The 24133-nt window shown below is 37.7% G+C and overlaps 1 protein-coding gene across 1 annotated transcript; it reads right to left on the reverse strand.

Annotated features, from left to right (window-relative positions):
• Positions 1–156: 156 nt before the first annotated feature.
• Positions 157–1026, reverse strand: LOC131613590 (uncharacterized). The gene has a single exon (XM_058885247.1). It carries the CDS (start codon positions 1024–1026, stop codon positions 157–159), a length of 870 nt encoding a protein of 289 aa, XP_058741230.1.
• Positions 1027–24133: the final 23107 nt, after the last annotated feature.

Here is a 24133-nt window from a genome sequence, read left to right on the forward strand (position 1 = left end):
TAATGACTTAATAAATGGAACAAGACGTGAAAAAAATGGATTTAGTATGTTGAATATTTTATTTGTCGATGTTTTTATTGCAGACTCACACTCTTTAATGTATTTGTTTTTTTTATTGTGCAAATTTTTGTTTTTTTTTTTTTGACAAAAGCAAACTTAACTTCTTTCATTAATCAAATAAGAAGAAATACAAAGAGGAATCTCTTCAAGTAACATACGTCGAGACCAAGAATTGACCGCCTTAGCTAATGTATGGGCAACCAAGTTCGCTTGACGCTTAACAAACTTTATCTTAAAGTTGGGAAAATCTAGTAACAACAACTTAATAGAAGAAATAATCAAATTAAATTCTGAATTACCACTTAATTTAGACCGTAGACTATAGACTACCACCTGAGAGTCACTTTCAAATAAGACATGATCAATATGAAGGGAACTAACACCTTGGATGGCTTCCTTGAGAGCTAAAGCCTCCGTTTCCAGGATAGATAAAGAACCACCATCCCAAGCAGTGCCAGCAACAACAAAGTCGCCATGATCATCTCGAAGACACCACCCCCGTTTCGATGTACCTAACTGACGGTTAAAACCCGCATCCACATTACACTTAAAGCTACCACTCGGCGGTGGAGTCCAATGAACCAACTCCCTGTTGTTACCATCAGAGGGTCGAATATGTTGAGCATAAAACCATTCCTGCCACTTGTGCAAAGCAATCCAACCAAGTTTAGTCGCATCTTCCTTTTCATTGTTCCAAAGCCAATCATTTCTATTCCTCCACAAGCCCTCTATCGTTACCGCTACTCTACCCGCAACATGACTATCTTCCTTGCAACAAATATCAATAATAACGGATTTAGCATCCTCAAACGAGTGGAGACGGGGAGATATATTATACAAACCTGCTGCCCTCCCAGAGGAAATTGCTTCTGAACACCCAAAAAAAACATGCCAATCGTCTTCATGAGGATCTTCACAAGACGGACAGTTATGAGCACAAGAAACATGATGCTTACGGAGTCGCATTCTAGTAGGGAGGCACTCCTTGCAAATTTTCTCCAAAGGAGATGTTTTACTCTAGCCGGTGCCGATATCTTCCAAAGATTATTCCATTTGATATTCTCCGCCACTCCCCCATTTCTTTTCATCGCCTTCCTCCACATGTGGTACCCCGATCTGACACTACAAGAACCATGTTTTTCTTCCTTCCAAATCAATCTATCAACCATAACTTCCTCGACCAAAGGCACTTGTAAGATTTCTTTTGTAACTGTAAAGTCAAACAAATCACGAATAACCCTCATATTCCACTGTTTAACATTGGGCAGTAATAAATCCTTAACCGTAATATTATACGCACCTTGCATTTGTGGTCCAGCCAAACAACCGTCACAATTACCATGGAGCCAGGGTTCGTTCATTGCTTTTATATTGCTCCCATCCCCAATACTCCACCTACATCCCAAAGTTAGAACTTCTCGAGCCTTCCAAATACCTCTCCAAACAAAACTGGGGTTATTACCAAGGTGTGCATCAAAGAAAGAAGATCTCGGAAAGTACCTTGCTTTGAAGATTCTGGACACAAGAGCCTGAGGATTAGACATGATAAACTAGCCTTGTTTAACCATAGCCATATTAAAGGCTTTGAAATCCCTAAACCCCAAGCCACCTTGTAACACCCCAATTCTACCCAAAGCATTTAGGCAAGAAAATATCAGAGTATTTAAAATTTCATACAACACAATTAGGATGTTACACTAAGTAACCAAACAAACACCTTGAAAACAAACGGACATCACCGATGTCAAAAGCATACACACCTGCCAATAACATGATACATAACACACGGAAGATACGAACATATATATATATATATATATATATATATATACGTATAGCTCTCACTCTCAAAGAGGAGTTTTCCAAAATAAAGTGTTTACAATATACAATGGCACGTTATCACATATACATGTTCAAAAGAGTCATATACAAATAAATAACAACAGACTCCCGACTCCCCGGTGTTACGTATCAGAGCAACAGACAAGACCGACTGGAGAACTACCTCTTCCAAAAGACTCCCAAAGCGGCTAATCTGCAGGATGCCACTCAAGCATCAAATCAGCAGAAGGGTGAGAATATAATTCATAATGAAAGCATGACAATTATAGTAATGCCAACAAGTATCATCAAGAATCATACAACAAAGTAATCCACTCATTCAACCACAATCAATATATAAGTAATGTGACACATGAATGCTAACATAAATTATACAGACAGACAATGATGAATGAGACTCGACTATGCATATGCATGTGGTACCAAATCCGGAGTAAAACTCCCCTTGTCATTATGACAAATACACCTTTGCCGAGCATTATGCTGGGACTTCTTTCCCTCAGGAAAATACACCTTTGTCGAGCATCAAGCTACGACTAAACGTCATCGAGCATTTAGCCCCCACTGATGACCTCTTGCCACTCGGGCAAATACACCTTTTTACCGAGCATTAAGCCCCCACTGGTAATAATTGCCAATTCAGGCCACCTGCTAATAGCATTCCGCCATTAACGTAATGAAATGTTATGCTGTGCAAATATATGACTCTATTACACGACAACAACATCATCAACAATATAACACGGTCACATACCCACGTTACACCGTTTATATTCTATCCAAAAGGATACATCACCAATTAATAACATCGTTATCAATTATATCACACCATAATTACCACACAGGCATTAATAAGCACACAGCACACATTCACCGTTCAAACATACTGGCCACATCGGCATAGATGAACGTATAACACACTTATACACATCAAATTATTATTGGCCATCGGCCCACAACTTCATCAATACATCATCCACAAGTTGTAATAACAACAATTCAACAATGATATTACATCATTCTCATAACAATAATTACTTGCCATAAGGCCACACATCATGTTAATAACAAACAACCAAACATCGTCACATATCAAGAATGAACATTCATTAATACATAACACATATGAACATGATCTCATGTTATCGACAACTAATCACATACCTCGTACCAATACAACAACATTCACACAACACATCATCATGATTTATCATGCACTAGTTCACAAAACCATTTATGAAAATCAACCAACCACTACTACATCCTACCTCATTAACAATTACAACCAAGCACTATGATTATTTACCAATCATATCGCGTATATAAATAATTATGTGTTTTCATCAACAACACCTCATAACCCATTAATAACAAGCTAACCAAGCCTATACTATCATATAGAACATCCAACTAGCTTCCTAACACTTCGAACGGCGTACGAAACGGAGCTAAGGATCAAAAGTTACAAGGTTTCAAAGTTTGGATAATTGAACATACTACACAACTCATCACTTGATCCTAATAAAAATAATGGAATACTTCATCCTATGAATCATTTAATTAGATAATAGTATAGGTTATTGCGTTAGCTTTCCAACGCTTCGAACGGCGACAAAATCGGAGTTACGGTTCAAGAGTTACGAAGTTTCAAAGTTTTGGAAAAACAGAAAAAGCTGTCATCCGCTTCAGCTCCGCTCAGCGGACCTTCGCAGAGAACTTTCTGCAACAGAACCTCCGCTCAGCGGACCCGCCTCCGCTCAGCGGACCTGCGTAAACCCAGAAAAAACCAGAACGAACCAGAACCATTCCAGCCCCCTTATACCCACCAAAACCACTCCAAAACATCATTACAACACCAATACAACACATACAAACCATAGAAACAACCTAACATCAAGCTTTTCATGGTTAATTCATCAATCTATCTCAAAACCTAACATTTTACCCAAACTTAATCAAGCCATAGAAATGGAAAAGAAAGCATGATCAATCACCACAACACAACAAGGATATCATTTATTCATCATACAATCATTCTCAAACAAACTTAGATCAAACAAAGATCACACAAGAAAATTGTGGAAATTGGAACAAGAAGAACAAGAACAAGAACAAGACTATAAGAATCATACATCCAAGATAAATTAGATTCACCCCCTTACCTTGCTATAGCAACGATCGGAACTCGATTCGGTCGAGAATCCACCAATCTACACTTTTTCCTTCTTCTCCTCTTCTTCTTTCTCTCTTCTCTTTCTTTCCTTTCTTTCTCTTCTTTTTCCCCTTTTTCTTTCTATCTTTGTTTTCTTTATAAAGAAAATATCTTCCTCGCGGAAATGACCAAAATGCCCCTACGCTCAAATATCGTCCAAACGCCCCAAAACGCGGAATATTACCTTAATAATATTTCCGGTACCAAAAATATGAAAACCTTCAATTAAATATTAGTCCGCCATCTTGAACTAATACCGACTGAAACAACTCCAAAAACGGTAAAATTCCAATAAACGTCACAAACGTCCAATTAAGCATATACTTATTTTCCGGGCGTTACAACTCTCCCCCACTTAGAAGATTTCCGTCCTCGGAAATATCCCAAACACAAACAAACTTGGATACGCTCTCGCATCCGACTAACCAACTATCAAGCCACGGAAGCAACGACACAATCAGCACCAACAACGAATCACTCTTGCTAAAAGCAAAACAACCAAAACACAACAACGACAACGAGATGCAATGCCCATACAATGCACTCATCGACTAACACCAAAACACAAGAAATAACCAAGACACAGACAACAACCCTGTCGCACAACATCCAAACAACCATGCCAAGACATAGCAGTCAAACATGTAACCAAAACATCTGGTGGTCTTATAATTCCTACCACATCCACTGTCCACAATTTGAACTTTAACAATTCATACCCATACGAACCGCGTCATTTCACGCTTCCGATGCACACTCTGATTTCCCACAACAAACAGATTCACCAATTTCATAACCAACTTCCAACTCCTTCTAGTATTCACCAGAAACTCATTGTTCTCTCTTATCATACTCAACCTCTTAATATGCTGTGTCAGCTTGCACACCAGACAAAAGTCTTTGTATTATCCAATCAAAGGCAAAAAGCTAATCCAAACACATCCTTGTTTCACAACACAAGCCCTCATAGATCCTTAAGTGACCAAATCGTCCTCTCAGTCTGACCATCCGTCTGAGGATGATACGCCAAATTCAAACGCAACTTCGTACCCAAAGTACCTTGTGAACCCTCTCAAAATTTCAAAAATAAACCTCGGATCTCAATCTGAACAATACATTTCGAAACACCATGCAAACAAACAAACCAACAAACATCTTTATCAACATACCACTCGCCAGTACTCCCATCGGTTAATCCATTCTTATCGAAATAACATGAGCAGATTTCGTCAATATATCCACAATGACCCAAATCGCCTCACAATAACTCAACGTCCTCGGCAAACCAGAAACAAAATTCGTAGAAACGCTATTCCACTTCTACTCAGGAATGGATAACAGTTACATGAAACCAGACGACTCCTGACAAGTCAAACACAAATAAACAAATCCCTTCATATCCTTCTTCATTACCTTGCCACTAAAAATGACCTTCTCAAATCTTGATATCTCTTAGTAGCATCAGGATGAATACTCAAATCACTACGACGCACTTCATCCAAAGTCCTCTTTTCAAATCCGAACATTAGGAATACAAACTTGATCATGACATCCCATGACATTGCTCTTATCAATCCGAAGATCACCATCTTTACCTTTGACTAATAAATGTCATCTTATCAACCCATTCAAATCCGATTTCCGACCTTTTCTAATCTCATCAAGAATACCATAAGTAAGCTTCCACATATAAAGCTCAACACTTGAAGAAGTCTCTTTACACACCCAACTCAAATCTCACAACTGTTTCAACAATCACAATACTCGAATCATCCACATAGACGTATGCAATGGTTCTCATATTCAACTCGTTCTGATCAAACGAATGCTTCAAACTCTTGTAGTCACTTACACACACAAATCTCGATCCGAATAATTAGTGCCTTCAAATTTCCCAAACAGAAATAACAACTGCCAACTCTAAATCTTGTGACAGATAAATCCTTTCAAAAATCTTAACTTGCATAAAAGCATAAACCACCACTTACCCCTTGAACATTCACTTCACTCAACCAAAAACTCACATAAGGAAACTTAGCAAACAACTTCTTCTTCCCAACACGGACAAAACAATTCTCAAATACTTAGCATGATCATCTTCACACTAATGATACCTATACCTCAAGTCAAACTTGCAAAACAAACAAGATCCAACCAACTTGATCCATCAAAATATCAATCCTCGAAAGTGGATACTTTTCCTTAATTGTCACTTTTCTCCATTGTCTAAAATTGACACAAAGCCTCATAGAACCTTCCTTCTTAGCCAACAAAACACATGCACCCTACGGCGACACACTCGAACGAACAAACCTTGATCAGTGCATTTTGATGCACATTCCTTTATGTTTGTACTTAGGCATTTCTATGGTTTGGTTTGTTTATTTTTCTATTTTATTAAGTTTTTATATTTTAATTTATTTTTATTGTTATTTGATTTTCGTATTTATTTTTCAGCTTTAGTAGTCTGCACGGAAACGATCATAACTGGAGTTCCGGGAGTCCGATTGAGGCGTTCTAATAATCGACGGAAAGCTAAGAGAAAGAGCTACAACTTTCGTGTTGGAGTCAAAGTCAGATTCGGAACGCATATTTTCCATAATTTCGTTTGAAGCTGCAGCATTAGTTTTATTTAGTTTTGGATCGTTAGTTTTGGGTCTGGGTTATGTTTGTTTGACCCAGTTGGGTTATGACCCGAATTATTGTTTCTCCCTTTTACCTAGGTCTGGCCGCTAATGTTCACGGTGACATTTTTATTATTCAAGAAATTATGAGTCAAGCTTGTACGAATTCCATGGAGAACTAATTCCTTTGAGACAAAATGCTGTATTCAGGTTCCGACCTTGAGGTTATTATAATTATAATTCAGTTTTATTCCTTTCAATATTAATCTATGTCTCTTGTTTGCTTAATTCGATTTGCATAGACTATATTTATTTAATTCGATTTGTTGTATGATCCTAACTATAGTCACGTTATCGTTTGCTTAATTCGTTATCGTGTCCGTTTAATTCATGTTTGCTTAATTCATGAAACTTAATCCCGTTTGCTTAATTCGGATAATAGGAACATACAACTTATACTATCAATTGCGCTTGTCAATGGATATTATGATCGAATAGGAATAGATAATCCGCTTAGGAGGTTGGAATTACAATAATCAATGATAGATAGGAACCGAATCAGCAAATTGTCGTTTTAGCTTATTTTATAATCACTTATTTTAATCTCTTATTTGCTCTATTGTTCATAAATCGATTTAAAACCATAAAACCCAATTTTATTTATATTAGTTAATAACAAACAAGAATCCTTGTGAGAACGATATCCGAGTTGTCGTTACCGTTACACTATATTTTCAAAATACTCGTTTTTTATCCGTGCGCGACAGCGGATCAAATTGGCGCCGTTGCCGGGGATTCTTGTTGTTATTAACTGATATTAGAGTCATAGTTTTAGTGTTCTCGCGTTTAGGCCGTAGTTTCCCCACGGTTTTGGCCAATTCGCGTTTTGAGTCGAAAAAAATCGGTTTTTGGAAAAATTGTGTTCGATTGTAAAAAGTTTTTGCCTACTGGAAGCAGAAAAATCGTGTGATCAATACTCCCTTACTCTAAAAGAGTAAGGGAAATCGACCCAAAATTGCCAAATTCCTCTTTTTTCTATTTTTAATTAATTATTTACTGTTTTGTCAGTTTTGAAAAAATCCAAAAAAATTCCCAAAATTCTTATTTGTCTTAATTAATTTAAATTTTGTGTTTTTATATTTTTCTAAATTTATTTTAATCGTTTTCCTTCTTTCTATTTCTTTCTGCATATATGGGACATAATTTATATTTCTGTGTTTGTTGAACCATGGCTGAACAAAGAACTTTGACGCAGTTGCTTGTCCCTAATGTGAACTACAATGGTTTATGTATTGACTATCCTGCGACTGATACACCTTTTGAATTGGAATATGGTTTAACACATTTGTTGCCTAGCTTTAGTGGTTTTGCAGGAGAGGATTCGCATAAGCATCTGAAGGAATTCCAGGTTGTGTGCTCTGCACCTTCCGAACCTTCACTAGAGGATATTGTCAAACAAATGGCTGCAAATAATCTTCAATATCAACAGCAAATAGATTCTACTCTCCAGACTTTGCAAACACAGATTGGACAGCTTGCCACTTTGATGAATGCCATGCAGCAAGCTCAAGGATCAAACCAACAACCCTTGGAAGAGCATTCTGTTTTTCAAATTGAGTCGCATTCTGAAAATGTTGATGATACTCGTAATGATTTGCTTTCATCTGATTTCCCATCACTGTCTGATTTTGATGATGTTTACTCATGTTCTGATTGTACTGACACTAATGTGTGTGTTGTTTGTGCTGAGATTAATGATGCCTTGCAGGGTGACATTTTTCCTACAGGTGAAGTTGTCGATGAAGTTGTTTATGCAGTTGAACTTGAAATCTCGGCTGCCCAAAACACACCATCCGTTGAACAACCACCTTCTTTAGAGTCTGCACTACTTCCTGAAGATTTAAGTTATTCATCAAAGACTGAATTTGAGAATGAAGAGAAATCATTGAAGAAACATAGAAATGGAATTGGATGGACTTTAATTGACATTCTTGATATTATTCCATCATGTAATAAGCATAAGATCTCACTTTCAGATGAAGAAAAATTAGTGAGGCAGCCCTTACAACCATTGATCTTTGATGTTGTGATAAATGACATCACTTTCACGTGCGCATTCGACACTTTTACCTTTCGGAGATTGTTCTTTGATCCTGGAATAAAAGGCGAAGGCACTAAAATAAATTTCAAGGTCAATGTACACCGTATTAGGCTATTCCACGAGAGCCCTACTTTGGAAGGAGAGATTGTAAAAGAGGTTTCACTAGCAAAGGCTGTTTATGCGATCACATATCCTCCTTGAATACTCGGGTGTGTTCTTTCCTTTCTCTCACTCTTACTTTATATTTGAGTTCTTTTCATTGAGGACAATGCTTATTTTAAGTGTGGGGGAGGGAATCATTTATTTTCTTTGCTTTTGTTCTTTGTTTTATTTTCTTTTGTTTTCTTGTTTTGTTTTTCAGTTTAAAAAAATAAATAAATATGCATCATTTTGAAAGTTTTAGGCTATAGACTGATTTGAGTCGGGTTTGCGGAGACTTAGGAAAAATTCACAAGATCGGTATCGTTCTAACACCGTAAGTCTCCTGCATATGGAAATTGATTTGAATTTTTTATTATATTTTAGCCTTAAATTCTCATTCTCTGACAGCTCTTGAGTAGTTTATTTCAGCAGTCGGCACCATCTCTCACACACTTTACGCAGGAAGCCGATGAATATAAGTGAATGTTCCGAAAAGAAAAGAAAAAAAGAGAAAAGAAAAAGGTAATACACCTTCTAAGTTTGGTGATCCTCACCCGGTCACTTAACCCAACGGTTGTGTAATCTTCAAAAAAAAAAAATTTCAAAACTCTTTGTTAGTTGGTTCAGCGGTTTCTGGTGCTGAACTTGGTAGGGAGGATTACGGTCCGATCCCCCGCAACTACATCTGAGTAAGCAAAGGGTTATGCCACGCAAGTACCGGAACCCCGTGCAAAAGGATCAGAGTCACTAACCGGTTGTCCTGCTATAAGTGTGTGGAGATAACGGGCTTAATGTGATTGCGCCTGAATGAAAAAGAACAAAAAGGATGAGTAAGTTAGGCTATGGTATAATAATATGATTTGAATTGGTTTGTGTATTTAGGAGCCTTATGTCTGCATATCTGTGGTTAGTGTTCTTACGATGTCCTTAGTGTGCAAGATTAGTACCTGTCGATGCAAACTTACCCGAAAAAGATTTGTAGCCTAGGATGAGTAACTGTTGATGTATTTCTGCTTTCTTTTCATTTTGCTCGGAGTGCAAAAGTTCAAGTGTGGGGGAATTTGATCAGTGCATTTTGATGCACATTCCTTTATGTTTGTACTTAGGCATTTCTATGGTTTGGTTTGTTTATTTTTCTATTTTATTAAGTTTTTATATTTTAATTTATTTTTATTGTTATTTGATTTTCGTATTTATTTTTCAGCTTTAGTAGTCTGCACGGAAACGATCATAACTGGAGTTCCGGGAGTCCGATTGAGGCGTTCTAATAATCGACGGAAAGCTAAGAGAAAGAGCTACAACTTTCGTGTTGGAGTCAAAGTCAGATTCGGAACGCATATTTTCCATAATTTCGTTTGAAGCTGCAGCATTAGTTTTATTTAGTTTTGGATCGTTAGTTTTGGGTCTGGGTTATGTTTGTTTGACCCAGTTGGGTTATGACCCGAATTATTGTTTCTCCCTTTTACCTAGGTCTGGCCGCTAATGTTCACGGTGACATTTTTATTATTCAAGAAATTATGAGTCAAGCTTGTACGAATTCCATGGAGAACTAATTCCTTTGAGACAAAATGCTGTATTCAGGTTCCGACCTTGAGGTTATTATAATTATAATTCAGTTTTATTCCTTTCAATATTAATCTATGTCTCTTGTTTGCTTAATTCGATTTGCATAGACTATATTTATTTAATTCGATTTGTTGTATGATCCTAACTATAGTCACGTTATCGTTTGCTTAATTCGTTATCGTGTCCGTTTAATTCATGTTTGCTTAATTCATGAAACTTAATCCCGTTTGCTTAATTCGGATAATAGGAACATACAACTTATACTATCAATTGCGCTTGTCAATGGATATTATGATCGAATAGGAATAGATAATCCGCTTAGGAGGTTGGAATTACAATAATCAATGATAGATAGGAACCGAATCAGCAAATTGTCGTTTTAGCTTATTTTATAATCACTTATTTTAATCTCTTATTTGCTCTATTGTTCATAAATCGATTTAAAACCATAAAACCCAATTTTATTTATATTAGTTAATAACAAACAAGAATCCTTGTGAGAACGATATCCGAGTTGTCGTTACCGTTACACTATATTTTCAAAATACTCGTTTTTTATCCGTGCGCGACAGCGGATCAAACCTCTTCTCAAGAAAATCCTTAAGTTGACTCCTCAACTCTTCCAACTCAGAAGTTGGCATCCGATACGGAACCCTCGACACAACAATAGTTCTAGGAACTAAATCCGTCAAAACAGAACTCCAAGACAAAATTCCTCTTTTCGACGATGAATCAATGAAACCTTCAAGAAATACTTATACAAATGCGCAACTATCCGCAATTCCCACAATTACTCTTTCTCAAGGACATCCAAAGTCGTCGACAACATAAACAACATCGTACCACCTTGCACCGACTCATTCACTTCCAATATTATCAAACTAGCCAGATAAGCCTATCACATCCAATACGATTCCGTCTACTATCAACAAGAGATTAAGGGTGATCAAGTCCTCAATTTGTCAATAGGTAGCCGACAATCATAATAGAGTATAAACTATCAGTACTAACATTAATAATATTCTTTTCCAACTTTTGCTCATAGCACAGAAGCACTATGATTCCATAATTCACAAATCTCTCAAGATCATCTGAACCAGCTAACACCGACGTCCGGTAGCTACGTACCAAAACACTTCTAACAATATCTCAAAACAAAATATCTGAGATCCTACTCATCTCTTCGTACTCCTAATTCTTACTCGAGTTCCAAAACGTTTCCAACAACGTCAATAACTCCTACAACAAGGTCTACCACGATACTTTCCTTAATCATTGATCCAACAACGACACTTCACACAAGGCTACTCAAACAACAACTTCATAGTCCATCAGTAGCGTTAGAGTATCACAACTCTCTAAATTCCATTCCTTAGAAATAACCAAAATCTACTCCGAGACACTCCAACTTGATTAACAACCAAAGTCTTAAGTCCAAGTCGCCTTCACTTCAGAAAACAACAAATTCCAACAACACTAGTACTGCTGCCCTCAGTAGCATACTAACATCTTGCAACTGAAACATATCCGAGAAGCATATCTTCTCCCCCACTTAGCTTCAAACCATTCCTGCATACAACCGGCTAGAGGCACAACAAGTACTGACAGTGCTCCACACACTTATCACGTACTGAGGAATTAAACAACATTAGACAACACTGGCCGGACAGACCGACCTGCTCTGATACCACTAATGTAACACCCCAATTCTACCCAAAGCATTTAGGCAAGAAAATATCAGAGTATTTAAAATTTCATACAACACAATTAGGATGTTACACTAAGTAACCAAACAAACACCTTGAAAACAAACGGACATCACCGATGTCAAAAGCATACACACCTGCCAATAACATGATACATAACACACGGAAGATATGAACATATATATATATATATATATATACGTATAGCTCTCACTCTCAAAGAGGAGTTTTCCAAAATAAAGTGTTTACAATATACAATGGCACGTTATCACATATACATGTTCAAAAGAGTCATATACAAATAAATAACAACAGACTCCCGACTCCCCGGTGTTACGTATCAGAGCAACAGACAAGACCGACTGGAGAACTACCTCTTCCAAAAGACTCCCAAAGCGGCTAATCTGCAGGATGCCACTCAAGCATCAAATCAGCAGAAGGGTGAGAATATAATTCATAATGAAAGCATGACAATTATAGTAATGCCAACAAGTATCATCAAGAATCATACAACAAAGTAATCCACTCATTCAACCACAATCAATATATAAGTAATGTGACACATGAATGCTAACATAAATTATACAGACAGACAATGATGAATGAGACTCGACTATGCATATGCATGTGGTACCAAATCCGGAGTAAAACTCCCCTTGTCATTATGACAAATACACCTTTGCCGAGCATTATGCTGGGACTTCTTTCCCTTAGGAAAATACACCTTTGTCGAGCATCAAGCTACGACTAAACGTCATCGAGCATTTAGCCCCCACTGATGACCTCTTGCCACTCGGGCAAATACACCTTTTTACCGAGCATTAAGCCCCCACTGGTAATAATTGCCAATTCAGGCCACCTGCTAATAGCATTCCGCCATTAACGTAATGAAATGTTATGCTGTGCAAATATATGACTCTATTACACGACAACAACATCATCAACAATATAACTGTTAGACGCTGGCCTAAAGATCTAGAGGGGGGGGGGGTGAATAGATCTCACTAAGTTTTTAAGGATTTTTCTACTGTCTCGAGCGAAAGCGGTTCTGAATCGACTTGCGTCTATTCTGGACCGCTATTGCAAAGGTCGTATGTGTTTCAAAACCAAAGAGTAAGTGGAATTGATGGTGAAGTAATATGATAGCTAAACAGTACGTTTTACAACTGAAAACCAATTAACTTCTAGATTGACAATTTTGATTTTCAATGCAGTAAGATTGGATTAAGCAAAAACACAAACACTTGGTGATACGTTCAAATTGATAGTGATTCAAGTTGTGGTGAATTGTGATGTTTGTGCAGAACTTTAATTCACAATTTTAACACTCGAATCGTTGATCAATTTTGCACTTATAACCAATTATGAACAGAAAGTAAAAGAGAAAGTAAAAGTGACAAGAACACGATATTTGTTTAGGCAGTTCGTCGATCGTCCTCGCTACGACTACGTCTGCCCCCAATTCCAAATTGAAATTGGGTAATCTTTCATTAATGTTGAAAGTAGTATATACAAAGAAGATAACAAAGCGATAAACGATAAACCAATTATGTCGATCCTTTGAATCTTCTTCCCCCTTAATCTTGAGCCAGATCAAGGTTATCCAAGAGCTTCACTTTGATTCCCTTCTGCAGTGTCTTGATTCCTTGAACTCCCCGTTCCTCAATCGTTACACTCAGCCGAATCCTCAATGAACGCTTCTTGATAAAAACCCCCAAGAACCACCCGTCGTGGAGGACAAAACCCGCAGATTTTATTCACCAACAAACCCCACAAACCTTCACCCACTAGGAATCTTCAATTCCGTTCCATGGACGTTATCGAACTCATCACTAACCCGCAACGCAAGAATGATTATGTGTAATTGTGTTGGAGATGATGAAGAACGAAGATGAGAAGCGTTTGTGTATCTTTCAGTCGTTGGTGTTGCTTGAATAATTACCCTTGTACAATATATATGATTGCATAACAGTTAGAAACAAGAAAAACTGATTTTTGAACTTTCTTGATCAGTTAGGTCGACCACTTGTAGTGCTTAGGTCGACCTAACAGAGCTTGCAGAATTTTGCTCCCAGTTAGGTCGACCTGTTGAAGGAGTAGGTCGACCAGAATCCTCTTCTGATGCATTCTGGGGACATTTTCACAGATTAGGTCGACCTAGTTGATGTGTAGGTCGACCTAACAGGCTGGTATGTAGAATTCATCAATTTAGGTCGACCTAAATGATGTGTGAGTCGACCTAACAGGGACATATGAGTTTTTCTCCATTTTAGGTCGACCTGGGTTGATGGTAGGTCGACCTAACTGCTGTTTTTCTGCATTCTTCTTGTTTTGCTTGTGTTGAGGCAACCTATAAACACATACACATAATGGGTTGACTTATGAGTGATCAATGCTTGCTTTTCTTTAAGTTTTCTGCTTCAGTCTTGTTGTTTGAATGCTTATTTGAGTTTGCCATGAATCAAAAACATCTTTGAGTGTAATCTTGTATTCACATACTCCCCCTTTTTGATGATGGCAAACCATTCGACTAAGCTCTGGTAGTAAATGATAAAGACTCAGCAGAGCTCCCCCGTACATCCAGCATCTATCTTCTCAACGGGGCAATCTCTCAACAAAGCTCCCCCGTACATCCAGCATCTATCTCCCCCTTTGTCAACATCAAAAAGAGAAAACAGGAGAATAGAAGAGTAACAAGAGAACCATAGATAATAATGCTAGCATGTATAGTATAGAAGGTAAAAGGTAGTTAATGGTAGAATGAGACACATATGTGAGCAGGAGCAGTTTTTATGCATGAGGTCACTATAAGCATGTTAATTGATAGCATATTATAGTATCAATGATATTTTTGGAAGTGAACAACAATTACGTTACCGCTTTTTCAATATGACGCCTGGCTTGATGATGAACTACCTTTATGCCAAAAAATATTAGCAAGACAAATAGATATATACATAAAGTAAAGAAATAATATTAAGAGAAAACAAGCGTAATTAGCCCAAATTAGAGATATCGAGTATCCCTAATTCCCTACGAATGTTGAAATATTGCTCCGTTGCTAGCGGTTTGGTGAAGATGTCAGCTAGTTGCTTCTTGCTTTCTACATGTTCAAAAGTAACGTCTCCTTTCTCTACATGATCTCGTAGAAAGTGATGCCTTATTTCAATGTGTTTGGTACGTGAGTGTAAGACAGGATTTTTACTCAAGTTTATGGCGCTTGTGTTGTCGCACATGATAGGTATGTGATCAAGCTTAATACCAAAGTCAAGAAGTTGTTGCTTGAGCCATAATATTTGTGCACAGCAGCTTCCAGCAGCTACATATTCTGCCTCAGCAGTGGATAATGCAACCGATACTTGTTTCTTACTATGCCAACTTATTAATGAGTTTGAGAATAGATGACACGTTCCACTAGTGCTTTTTCTATCGGATTTGCAGCCAGCAAAATCTGAATCGGAGAATCCTACCAAATGACACTCATTTCCTTTTGGATACCATAGGCCATATGTAGTAGTTCCACGTAAGTATCGCAGAATTCTTTTGACAGCTTTCAAGTGAGATTCTTTTGGACAAGATTGATATCTTGCACACATACACACACTAAACATAATGTCTGGTCTTGAAGCAGTAAGATACAATAGTGAACCTATCATACCTCGGTATAATTTCACGTCAACCTCTTTACCTTTCTCATCTTTGTCTAGATTTGTATTTGTTGCCATAGGTGTGTCAATTTCCTTTGCTTCACTCATTCCAAATCTTTTGAGCAGCTCCGTACAATATTTAGTTTGATTCACAAACGTTCCATGACTGAGTTGCTTGATTTGTAGGCCAAGGAAGAAATTTAGCTCACCCATGAGACTCATCTCAAATTCACTCTGCATAAGCTTAGAAAAGTCTTTGACAAGTTTTGCATTAGTGGACCCAAATATAATATCATCTACATAAATTTGGACTAAGAGAATATCCTTATCTTTTCTTTTAATAAAGAGAGTAGTATCAACTTTACCCCTAGAGTACCCTTGACTAAGGAGAAATTTGCTCAAACGTTCGTACCAAGCCCGAGGGGCTTGTTTAAGACCGTATAGAGCACGTTTCAGCTTATAAACATGAGTTGGATACATGTAATTCTCAAAGCCGGGTGGCTGAGCAACATAGACTTCTTCATTTATATAGCCATTTAGAAAGGCACTCTTAACATCCATTTGGAATAGTTTGAAGTCTTTAGAACAAGCATAAGCAAGTAAAAGGCGAATAGCTTCGAGACGTGCTACAGGAGCGTATGTCTCTTCATAATCAATACCTTCCTCTTGATTGTAACCTTGAGCAACTAATCTAGCTTTGTTTCTAGTAATAACACCGTTTTCATCAAGTTTGTTACGAAAAACCCATCTAGTGCCTATTACTTGATGATCTCCCGGATGAGGGACTAATTCCCAAACATCATTCCGTTTAAATTGGTTTAATTCTTCTTGCATGGCCATTAGCCAATGCTCATCAAGTAATGCGTCCTTAGCGTTTTTCGGCTCAACTTGTGAAACAAAAGCAAAATGATGGCAGAAGTTACTTATCTTTGAGCGTGTTGTAACGCCCCTTGAGATGTCTCCTATTATATTGTCAATTGGATGGTCTTTCACGTTTGTCCAGGCCTTGGGAAGTTCTTCATTGTTTGAGATGCTTTCTTTTTCATTTTCATTGTGAGACTCATCTTTCTCTCTCTCAGCATCTTTCTTTACAATACTTTCATCCTCATCTTCCTTATCCTTTACAATGTCATCAGTGGATGGGCCTGCACCATTAAATGAAAGACCTTTCTCGACATATTTTGCATAAGATTCATCAAAAGAAACGTGTACTGACTCTTCTACTATAAGTAATCTCTTATTATATATTCGATATGCTTTGCTAGATTGTGAGTAACCAAGGAATATGCCCTCATCAGCTTTAGCATCGAATTTGCCAAGATTATCCTTACCATTGTTCAAAACAAAACACTTGCAACCGAATACATGGAGATGAGATACATTTGGTTTTCTACCCTTTAGTAATTCATAGGGAGTTTTGTTCAGTATAGGACGTATTGTTATCCTATTCAAAACATAACATGCTGTACTAATCGCGTCAGCCCAGAAATACTTTGGTAGATTACCCTCATTCAGCATTGTTCTTGCCAGCTCCTCTAGAACACGATTTTTACGTTCAACTACTCCGTTTTGTTGAGGTGTTCTAGGAGCTGAAAAGTTATGCTCAATTCCATGTTTATCACAGTATTTTTCAAAAAGAATGTTTTCAAATTCTCCACCGTGATCACTTCGAATTGCAACTATTTTGTTGTTCATTTTGTTTTGACATAATCTTGCAAATTGAGTAAAGGCTGAAAAAGTTTGATCCTTACTAGGTAAAAAGATTGTCCAACAAAATCTCGAGTAATCATCGACAATGACAAAACCATAGGTGTTTCCACCTATGCTTTTAGTCCTTGAAGGGCCAAAGAGATCCATGTGAAGTAGTTCAAGAGGGTGTGATGTTGAAACCACGTTCTTTGATTTAAAAGAGATTTTTGTTTGCTTTCCCTTTTGACAAGCATCACATAGATGATCTTTTGAAAACTTCATTTTGGGTAAGCCGATTACTAAATCTTTTGAGACAACTTTATTTAGTAAGTCAAAATTTATGTGGGCGAGACGTCTATGCCAAAGCCATGAGTCATCGCCTAGAGCAACTAGACATTTGGTACTAGACTTAGATACCTCATCCAAGTTTAGCATGTAGATGTTGTTTACTCTTAAGCCCTTAAACATAATGTCTCTTTTCTTAGTATGTTCTATTGTGCATCCAGAATTTGTAAACATTACTTTAAAATCTTTGTCGCACAATTGACTTATACTTAAAAGATTATGTTTAAGACCTTCTACTAGCAGCACATCAGTTATAGTAGTGGTAGAAGGGTTACCAACACTTCCTTTACCAAGTATGGCTCCACGATTGTTATCTCCATAGGTGACATACCCCTTTTTCTTTGCTTGAAACTCAACGAAAAGAGATAGGTCTCCAGTCATGTGTCTTGAACATCCGCTATCAAGGAACCACAACCTTTCGGCAATGTCAAGACACTTTTCCTGCAAGATTAATTTAAAGAGGGAGGTCCCCAATTTTCATTGGGTCCTTGGTAGTGAGTACACAATTTGTTGCACTTAGGCAACCATTGAAATACTCCTTTAGGAACTAAAATTCTCCTAAATTTGCATTTTTCAATGGTATGTCCCTTTTTGCAACAATAATGACAGGTAATATGATGAGAATATGGAGTTTTGCTAGTTGATACTTTTGGTACAAAAGTGTATTTACTATATAAAGGAGTATACGATCTTTTGAACTTGTTTGGATCAACCGCAAAAGTCACTTTTGGTTGTAGAGCCTTGTCTAACTTGGCTTTTAGATCTCTCACTTCTTTTTGCCAAATGTGACATGTCTCACAACCAAACCATGATGTAGGATCTAATTCAACTTTGTCCTTTTGAATGTCTAGCATAGATTGTTTTAAAGCTTCCATATCCCTTTCGGTTTTCTCAACTTTTGATTCAAGATATGAAAATATTTTCTTATTTGAGGCCAAAAGTTTGAAAGCTTTAATTGCATCTCTATGTAATTCTTCAAAAGCAAGTTTTAGTTGAGAATGAGATACCTTATCTACGAGTTCAGGTTTAAGATGACTTACAGCTTTCTTTTTCTTGTTTTGATGAGCCATGAAACATAGGTTTGCTGATTCTTCTTCATCGCTTGACGAGCTTTCACTAGATGAATCACTTTCCCATGCTATGTAAGCTCTTTTAGATTTGTTATGACCTTTGCTTTGGTTCTTCTCCTTTTCTTTCTTAAGGTATGGACAATCCGGTTTGTAGTGACCGGCTTTCCCACAATTGAAGCAAAGACCTTTGATCTTTCCTTTGTTGTCGTCATCTTGTTTGAACATGCTTGATTGCTTTCTATAGTTGATCAATCCTTTGTCGGAATGTTTTGCTCCATTTTTCTTTAGATATTTGTTGTATCTTCGCACAAACAGTCCCATTTCCTCATCATCGGAGTCTTCGTCATCACTTGTGTCACTATCCTTTGGCTCTCGTTTTGAGGTCTTGGAGCTCGAAGCTTTTAGAGCTATTGACTTCTTCTCTACCTCTTTCTCCATGTTCTTTTCTTTCTTTGTCCTCTTCTCATGCATGTCAAGGCATTTAAGATGCTGTTCATGTTCCTCTAGTTTACCAAAGAGAGTGGTAATGTCTAAAGTGTTGAGATCATTTGCTTCCTTAATTGCTGTAACTTTGGGCTGCCATTCCCTGTTCAAACACCTTAAGATTTTGTTAGTAGCAACTGCATTGGAAACAGGTCTATCAAGAGAATTTAATCGATTTTTCAAGTGAACGAATCTTTTCTGCATGCTTTCGATGGTTTCACCATCTTCCATGTGGAAAAGTTCGAACTCTTGAGTTAACGTATTGATCCTAGCTAGTTTGACATCATCCGTTCCCTCGTGGGCAACTTGCAATGTGTCCCACATAGCTTTAGCTGATCTACAATGGGAAACGCGATAGTATTCATCAACTCCTAGAGCTGAGATTAGAATGTTTCTCGCTTTCCAATCGTATGCATATTTCTTTTCATCTTCAGCATTCCAAGTATCTTCTGGTTTTGGAACAACTGCACCAGCTGCATTTGTCATAGTGATCTGAAATGGACCATTGACAATAGCTGTCCAGATGTTCCTATCAATTGCATTGATATGGACACACATACAATCCTTCCAATAGCCGTAGTTTTCTCCGTTGAAAACTGGAGCTCTATTATGAGCCCCTTTAGGTCCAGAAGCCATCTTTCCAATAAGTGTTTCACGTAGCACGGAATAAACCAGAGCTCTTGATGCCACTTGTTAGACGCTGGCCTAAAGATCTAGAGGGGGGGGGGTGAATAGATCTCACTAAGTTTTTAAGGATTTTTCTACTGTCTCGAGCGAAAGCGGTTCTGAATCGACTTGCGTCTATTCTGGACCGCTATTGCAAAGGTCGTATGTGTTTCAAAACCAAAGAGTAAGTGGAATTGATGGTGAAGTAATATGATAGCTAAACAGTACGTTTTACAACTGAAAACCAATTAACTTCTAGATTGACAATTTTGATTTTCAATGCAGTAAGATTGGATTAAGCAAAAACACAAACACTTGGTGATACGTTCAAATTGATAGTGATTCAAGTTGTGGTGAATTGTGATGTTTGTGCAGAACTTTAATTCACAATTTTAACACTCGAATCGTTGATCAATTTTGCACTTATAACCAATTATGAACAGAAAGTAAAAGAGAAAGTAAAAGCGACAAGAACACGATATTTGTTTAGGCAGTTCGTCGATCGTCCTCGCTACGACTACGTCTGCCCCCAATTCCAAATTGAAATTGGGTAATCTTTCATTAATGTTGAAAGTAGTATATACAAAGAAGATAACAAAGCGATAAACGATAAACGATAAACCAATTATGTCGATCCTTTGAATCTTCTTCCCCCTTAATCTTGAGCCAGATCAAGGTTATCCAAGAGCTTCACTTTGATTCCCTTCTGCAGTGTCTTGATTCCTTGAACTCCCCGTTCCTCAATCGTTACACTCAGCCGAATCCTCAATGAACGCTTCTTGATAAAAACCCCCAAGAACCACCCGTCGTGGAGGACAAAACCCGCAGATTTTATTCACCAACAAACCCCACAAACCTTCACCCACTAGGAATCTTCAATTCCGTTCCATGGACGTTATCGAACTCATCACTAACCCGCAACGCAAGAATGATTATGTGTAATTGTGTTGGAGATGATGAAGAACGAAGATGAGAAGCGTTTGTGTATCTTTCAGTCGTTGGTGTTGCTTGAATAATTACCCTTGTACAATATATATGATTGCATAACAGTTAGAAACAAGAAAAACTGATTTTTGAACTTTCTTGATCAGTTAGGTCGACCACTTGTAGTGCTTAGGTCGACCTAACAGAGCTTGCAGAATTTTGCTCCCAGTTAGGTCGACCTGTTGAAGGAGTAGGTCGACCAGAATCCTCTTCTGATGCATTCTGGGGACATTTTCACAGATTAGGTCGACCTAGTTGATGTGTAGGTCGACCTAACAGGCTGGTATGTAGAATTCATCAATTTAGGTCGACCTAAATGATGTGTGAGTCGACCTAACAGGGACATATGAGTTTTTCTCCATTTTAGGTCGACCTGGGTTGATGGTAGGTCGACCTAACTGCTGTTTTTCTGCATTCTTCTTGTTTTGCTTGTGTTGAGGCAACCTATAAACACATACACATAATGGGTTGACTTATGAGTGATCAATGCTTGCTTTTCTTTAAGTTTTCTGCTTCAGTCTTGTTGTTTGAATGCTTATTTGAGTTTGCCATGAATCAAAAACATCTTTGAGTGTAATCTTGTATTCACAATAACACGGTCACATACCCACGTTACACCGTTTATATTCTATCCAAAAGGATACATCACCAATTAATAACATCGTTATCAATTATATCACACCATAATTACCACACAGGCATTAATAAGCACACAGCACACATTCACCGTTCAAACATACTGCCCACATCGGCATAGATGAACGTATAACACACTTATACACATCAAATTATTATTGGCCATCGGCCCACAACTTCATCAATACATCATCCACAAGTTGTAATAACAACAATTCAACAATGATATTACATCATTCTCATAACAATAATTACTTGCCATAAGGCCACACATCATGTTAATAACAAACAACCAAACATCGTCACATATCAAGAATGAACATTCATTAATACATAACACATATGAACATGATCTCATGTTATCGACAACTAATCACATACCTCGTACCAATACGACAACATTCACACAACACATCATCATGATTTATCATGCACTAGTTCACAAAACCATTTATGAAAATCAACCAACCACTACTACATCCTACCTCATTAACAATTACAACCAAGCACTATGATTATTTACCAATCATATCGCGTATATAAATAATTATGTGTTTTCATCAACAACACCTCATAACCCATTAATAACAAGCTAACCAAGCCTATACTATCATATAGAACATCCAACTAGCTTCCTAACACTTCGAACAGCGTACGAAACAGAGCTAAGGATCAAAAGTTACAAGGTTTCAAAGTTTGGATAATTGAACATACTACACAACTCATCACTTGATCCTAATAAAAATAATGGAATACTTCATCCTATGAATCATTTAATTAGATAATAATATAGGTTATTACGTTAGCTTTCCAACGCTTCGAACGGCGACAAAATCGGAGTTACGGTTCAAGAGTTACGAAGTTTCAAAGTTTTGGAAAAACAGAAAAAGCTGTCATCCGCTTCAGCTCCGCTCAGCGGACCTTCGCAGAGAATTTTCTGCAACAGAACCTCCGCTCAGCGGACCCGCCTCCGCTCAGCGGACCTGCGTAAACCCAGAAAAAACCAGAACGAACCAGAACCATTCCAGCCCCCTTATACCCACCAAAACCACTCCAAAACATCATTACAACACCGATACAACACATACAAACCATAGAAACAACCTAACATCAAGCTTTTCATGGTTAATTCATCAATCTATCTCAAAACCTAACATTTTACCCAAACTTAATCAAGCCATAGAAATGGAAAAGAAAGCATGATCAATCACCACAACACAACAAGGATATCATTTATTCATCATACAATCATTCTCAAACAAACTTAGATCAAACAAAGATCACACAAGAAAATTGTGGAAATTGGAACAAGAAGAACAAGAACAAGAACAAGACTATAAGAATCATACATCCAAGATAAATTAGATTCACCCCCTTACCTTGCTATAGCAACGATCGGAACTCGATTCGGTCGAGAATCCACCAATCTACACTTTTTCCTTCTTCTCCTCTTCTTCTTTCTCTCTTCTCTTTCTTTCCTTTCTTTCTCTTCTTTTTCCCCTTTTTCTTTCTATCTTTGTTTTCTTTATAAAGAAAATATCTTCCTCGCGGAAATGACCAAAATGCCCCTACGCTCAAATATCGTCCAAACGCCCCAAAACGCGGAATATTACCTTAATAATATTTCCGGTACCAAAAATATGAAAACCTTCAATTAAATATTAGTCCGCCATCTTGAACTAATACCGACTGAAACAACTCCAAAAACGGTAAAATTCCAATAAACGTCACAAACGTCCAATTAAGCATATACTTATTTTCCGGGCGTTACACACCTTCCTCCTTCAAACAAGTCAACTTATCCCATGACATCCATCTAATTCCCTTATGATTTGATCCACCTCCCCACCAGAAGGCATTAAGCATTTTCTCTATATCATCAATCACACCATCCGGAAGAAGAAATACACTCATAATGTAAGCCAGGATAGACTAAAGAACCGACTTGATCATAGTCTCTTTACCTGCTCGGGATAACGACCTACCCATCCACGAATTAATGCGCTTCCAAATACGATCCTTAATAAAAGAAAATGCTGCCTTCTTACTCCGACCAATCAAAGATGGCCGCCCCAAGTAAGTTCCAGTTCCCATAACATGACGGACCCCCATGACCTTAGCAAGGTCCTCTTGTGCTGGGATGCTCAAGTTGCGACTAAAGAACACTTCCGACTTTGACAGATTAATCTCCTAACCAGCCGCCTTGGCATATAAATCAAGTAACTCCTTAATATGGTGAACTTCTGAGATGGTAGCCCTGCAAAATAGAAAACAATTGTCAGCAAAAAGCAGATGGGACACACTGGGTGCCCCTCTACAAACTTGGATACCATGGATATCTCCCTTGGCCATAGAGCTCTT

The sequence above is a fragment of the Vicia villosa genome, linkage group LG6 (genome assembly GCF_029867415.1).
Source record: "Vicia villosa cultivar HV-30 ecotype Madison, WI linkage group LG6, Vvil1.0, whole genome shotgun sequence".
In the NCBI taxonomy this organism is placed as follows: Eukaryota; Viridiplantae; Streptophyta; class Magnoliopsida; order Fabales; family Fabaceae; genus Vicia; species Vicia villosa.

Bases quoted from the DNA above. Each gene is read 5' to 3' on its own strand.
- LOC131613590 (XM_058885247.1), bottom strand. From the start codon at position 1,026: ATGCGACTCCGTAAGCATCATGTTTCTTGTGCTCATAACTGTCCGTCT.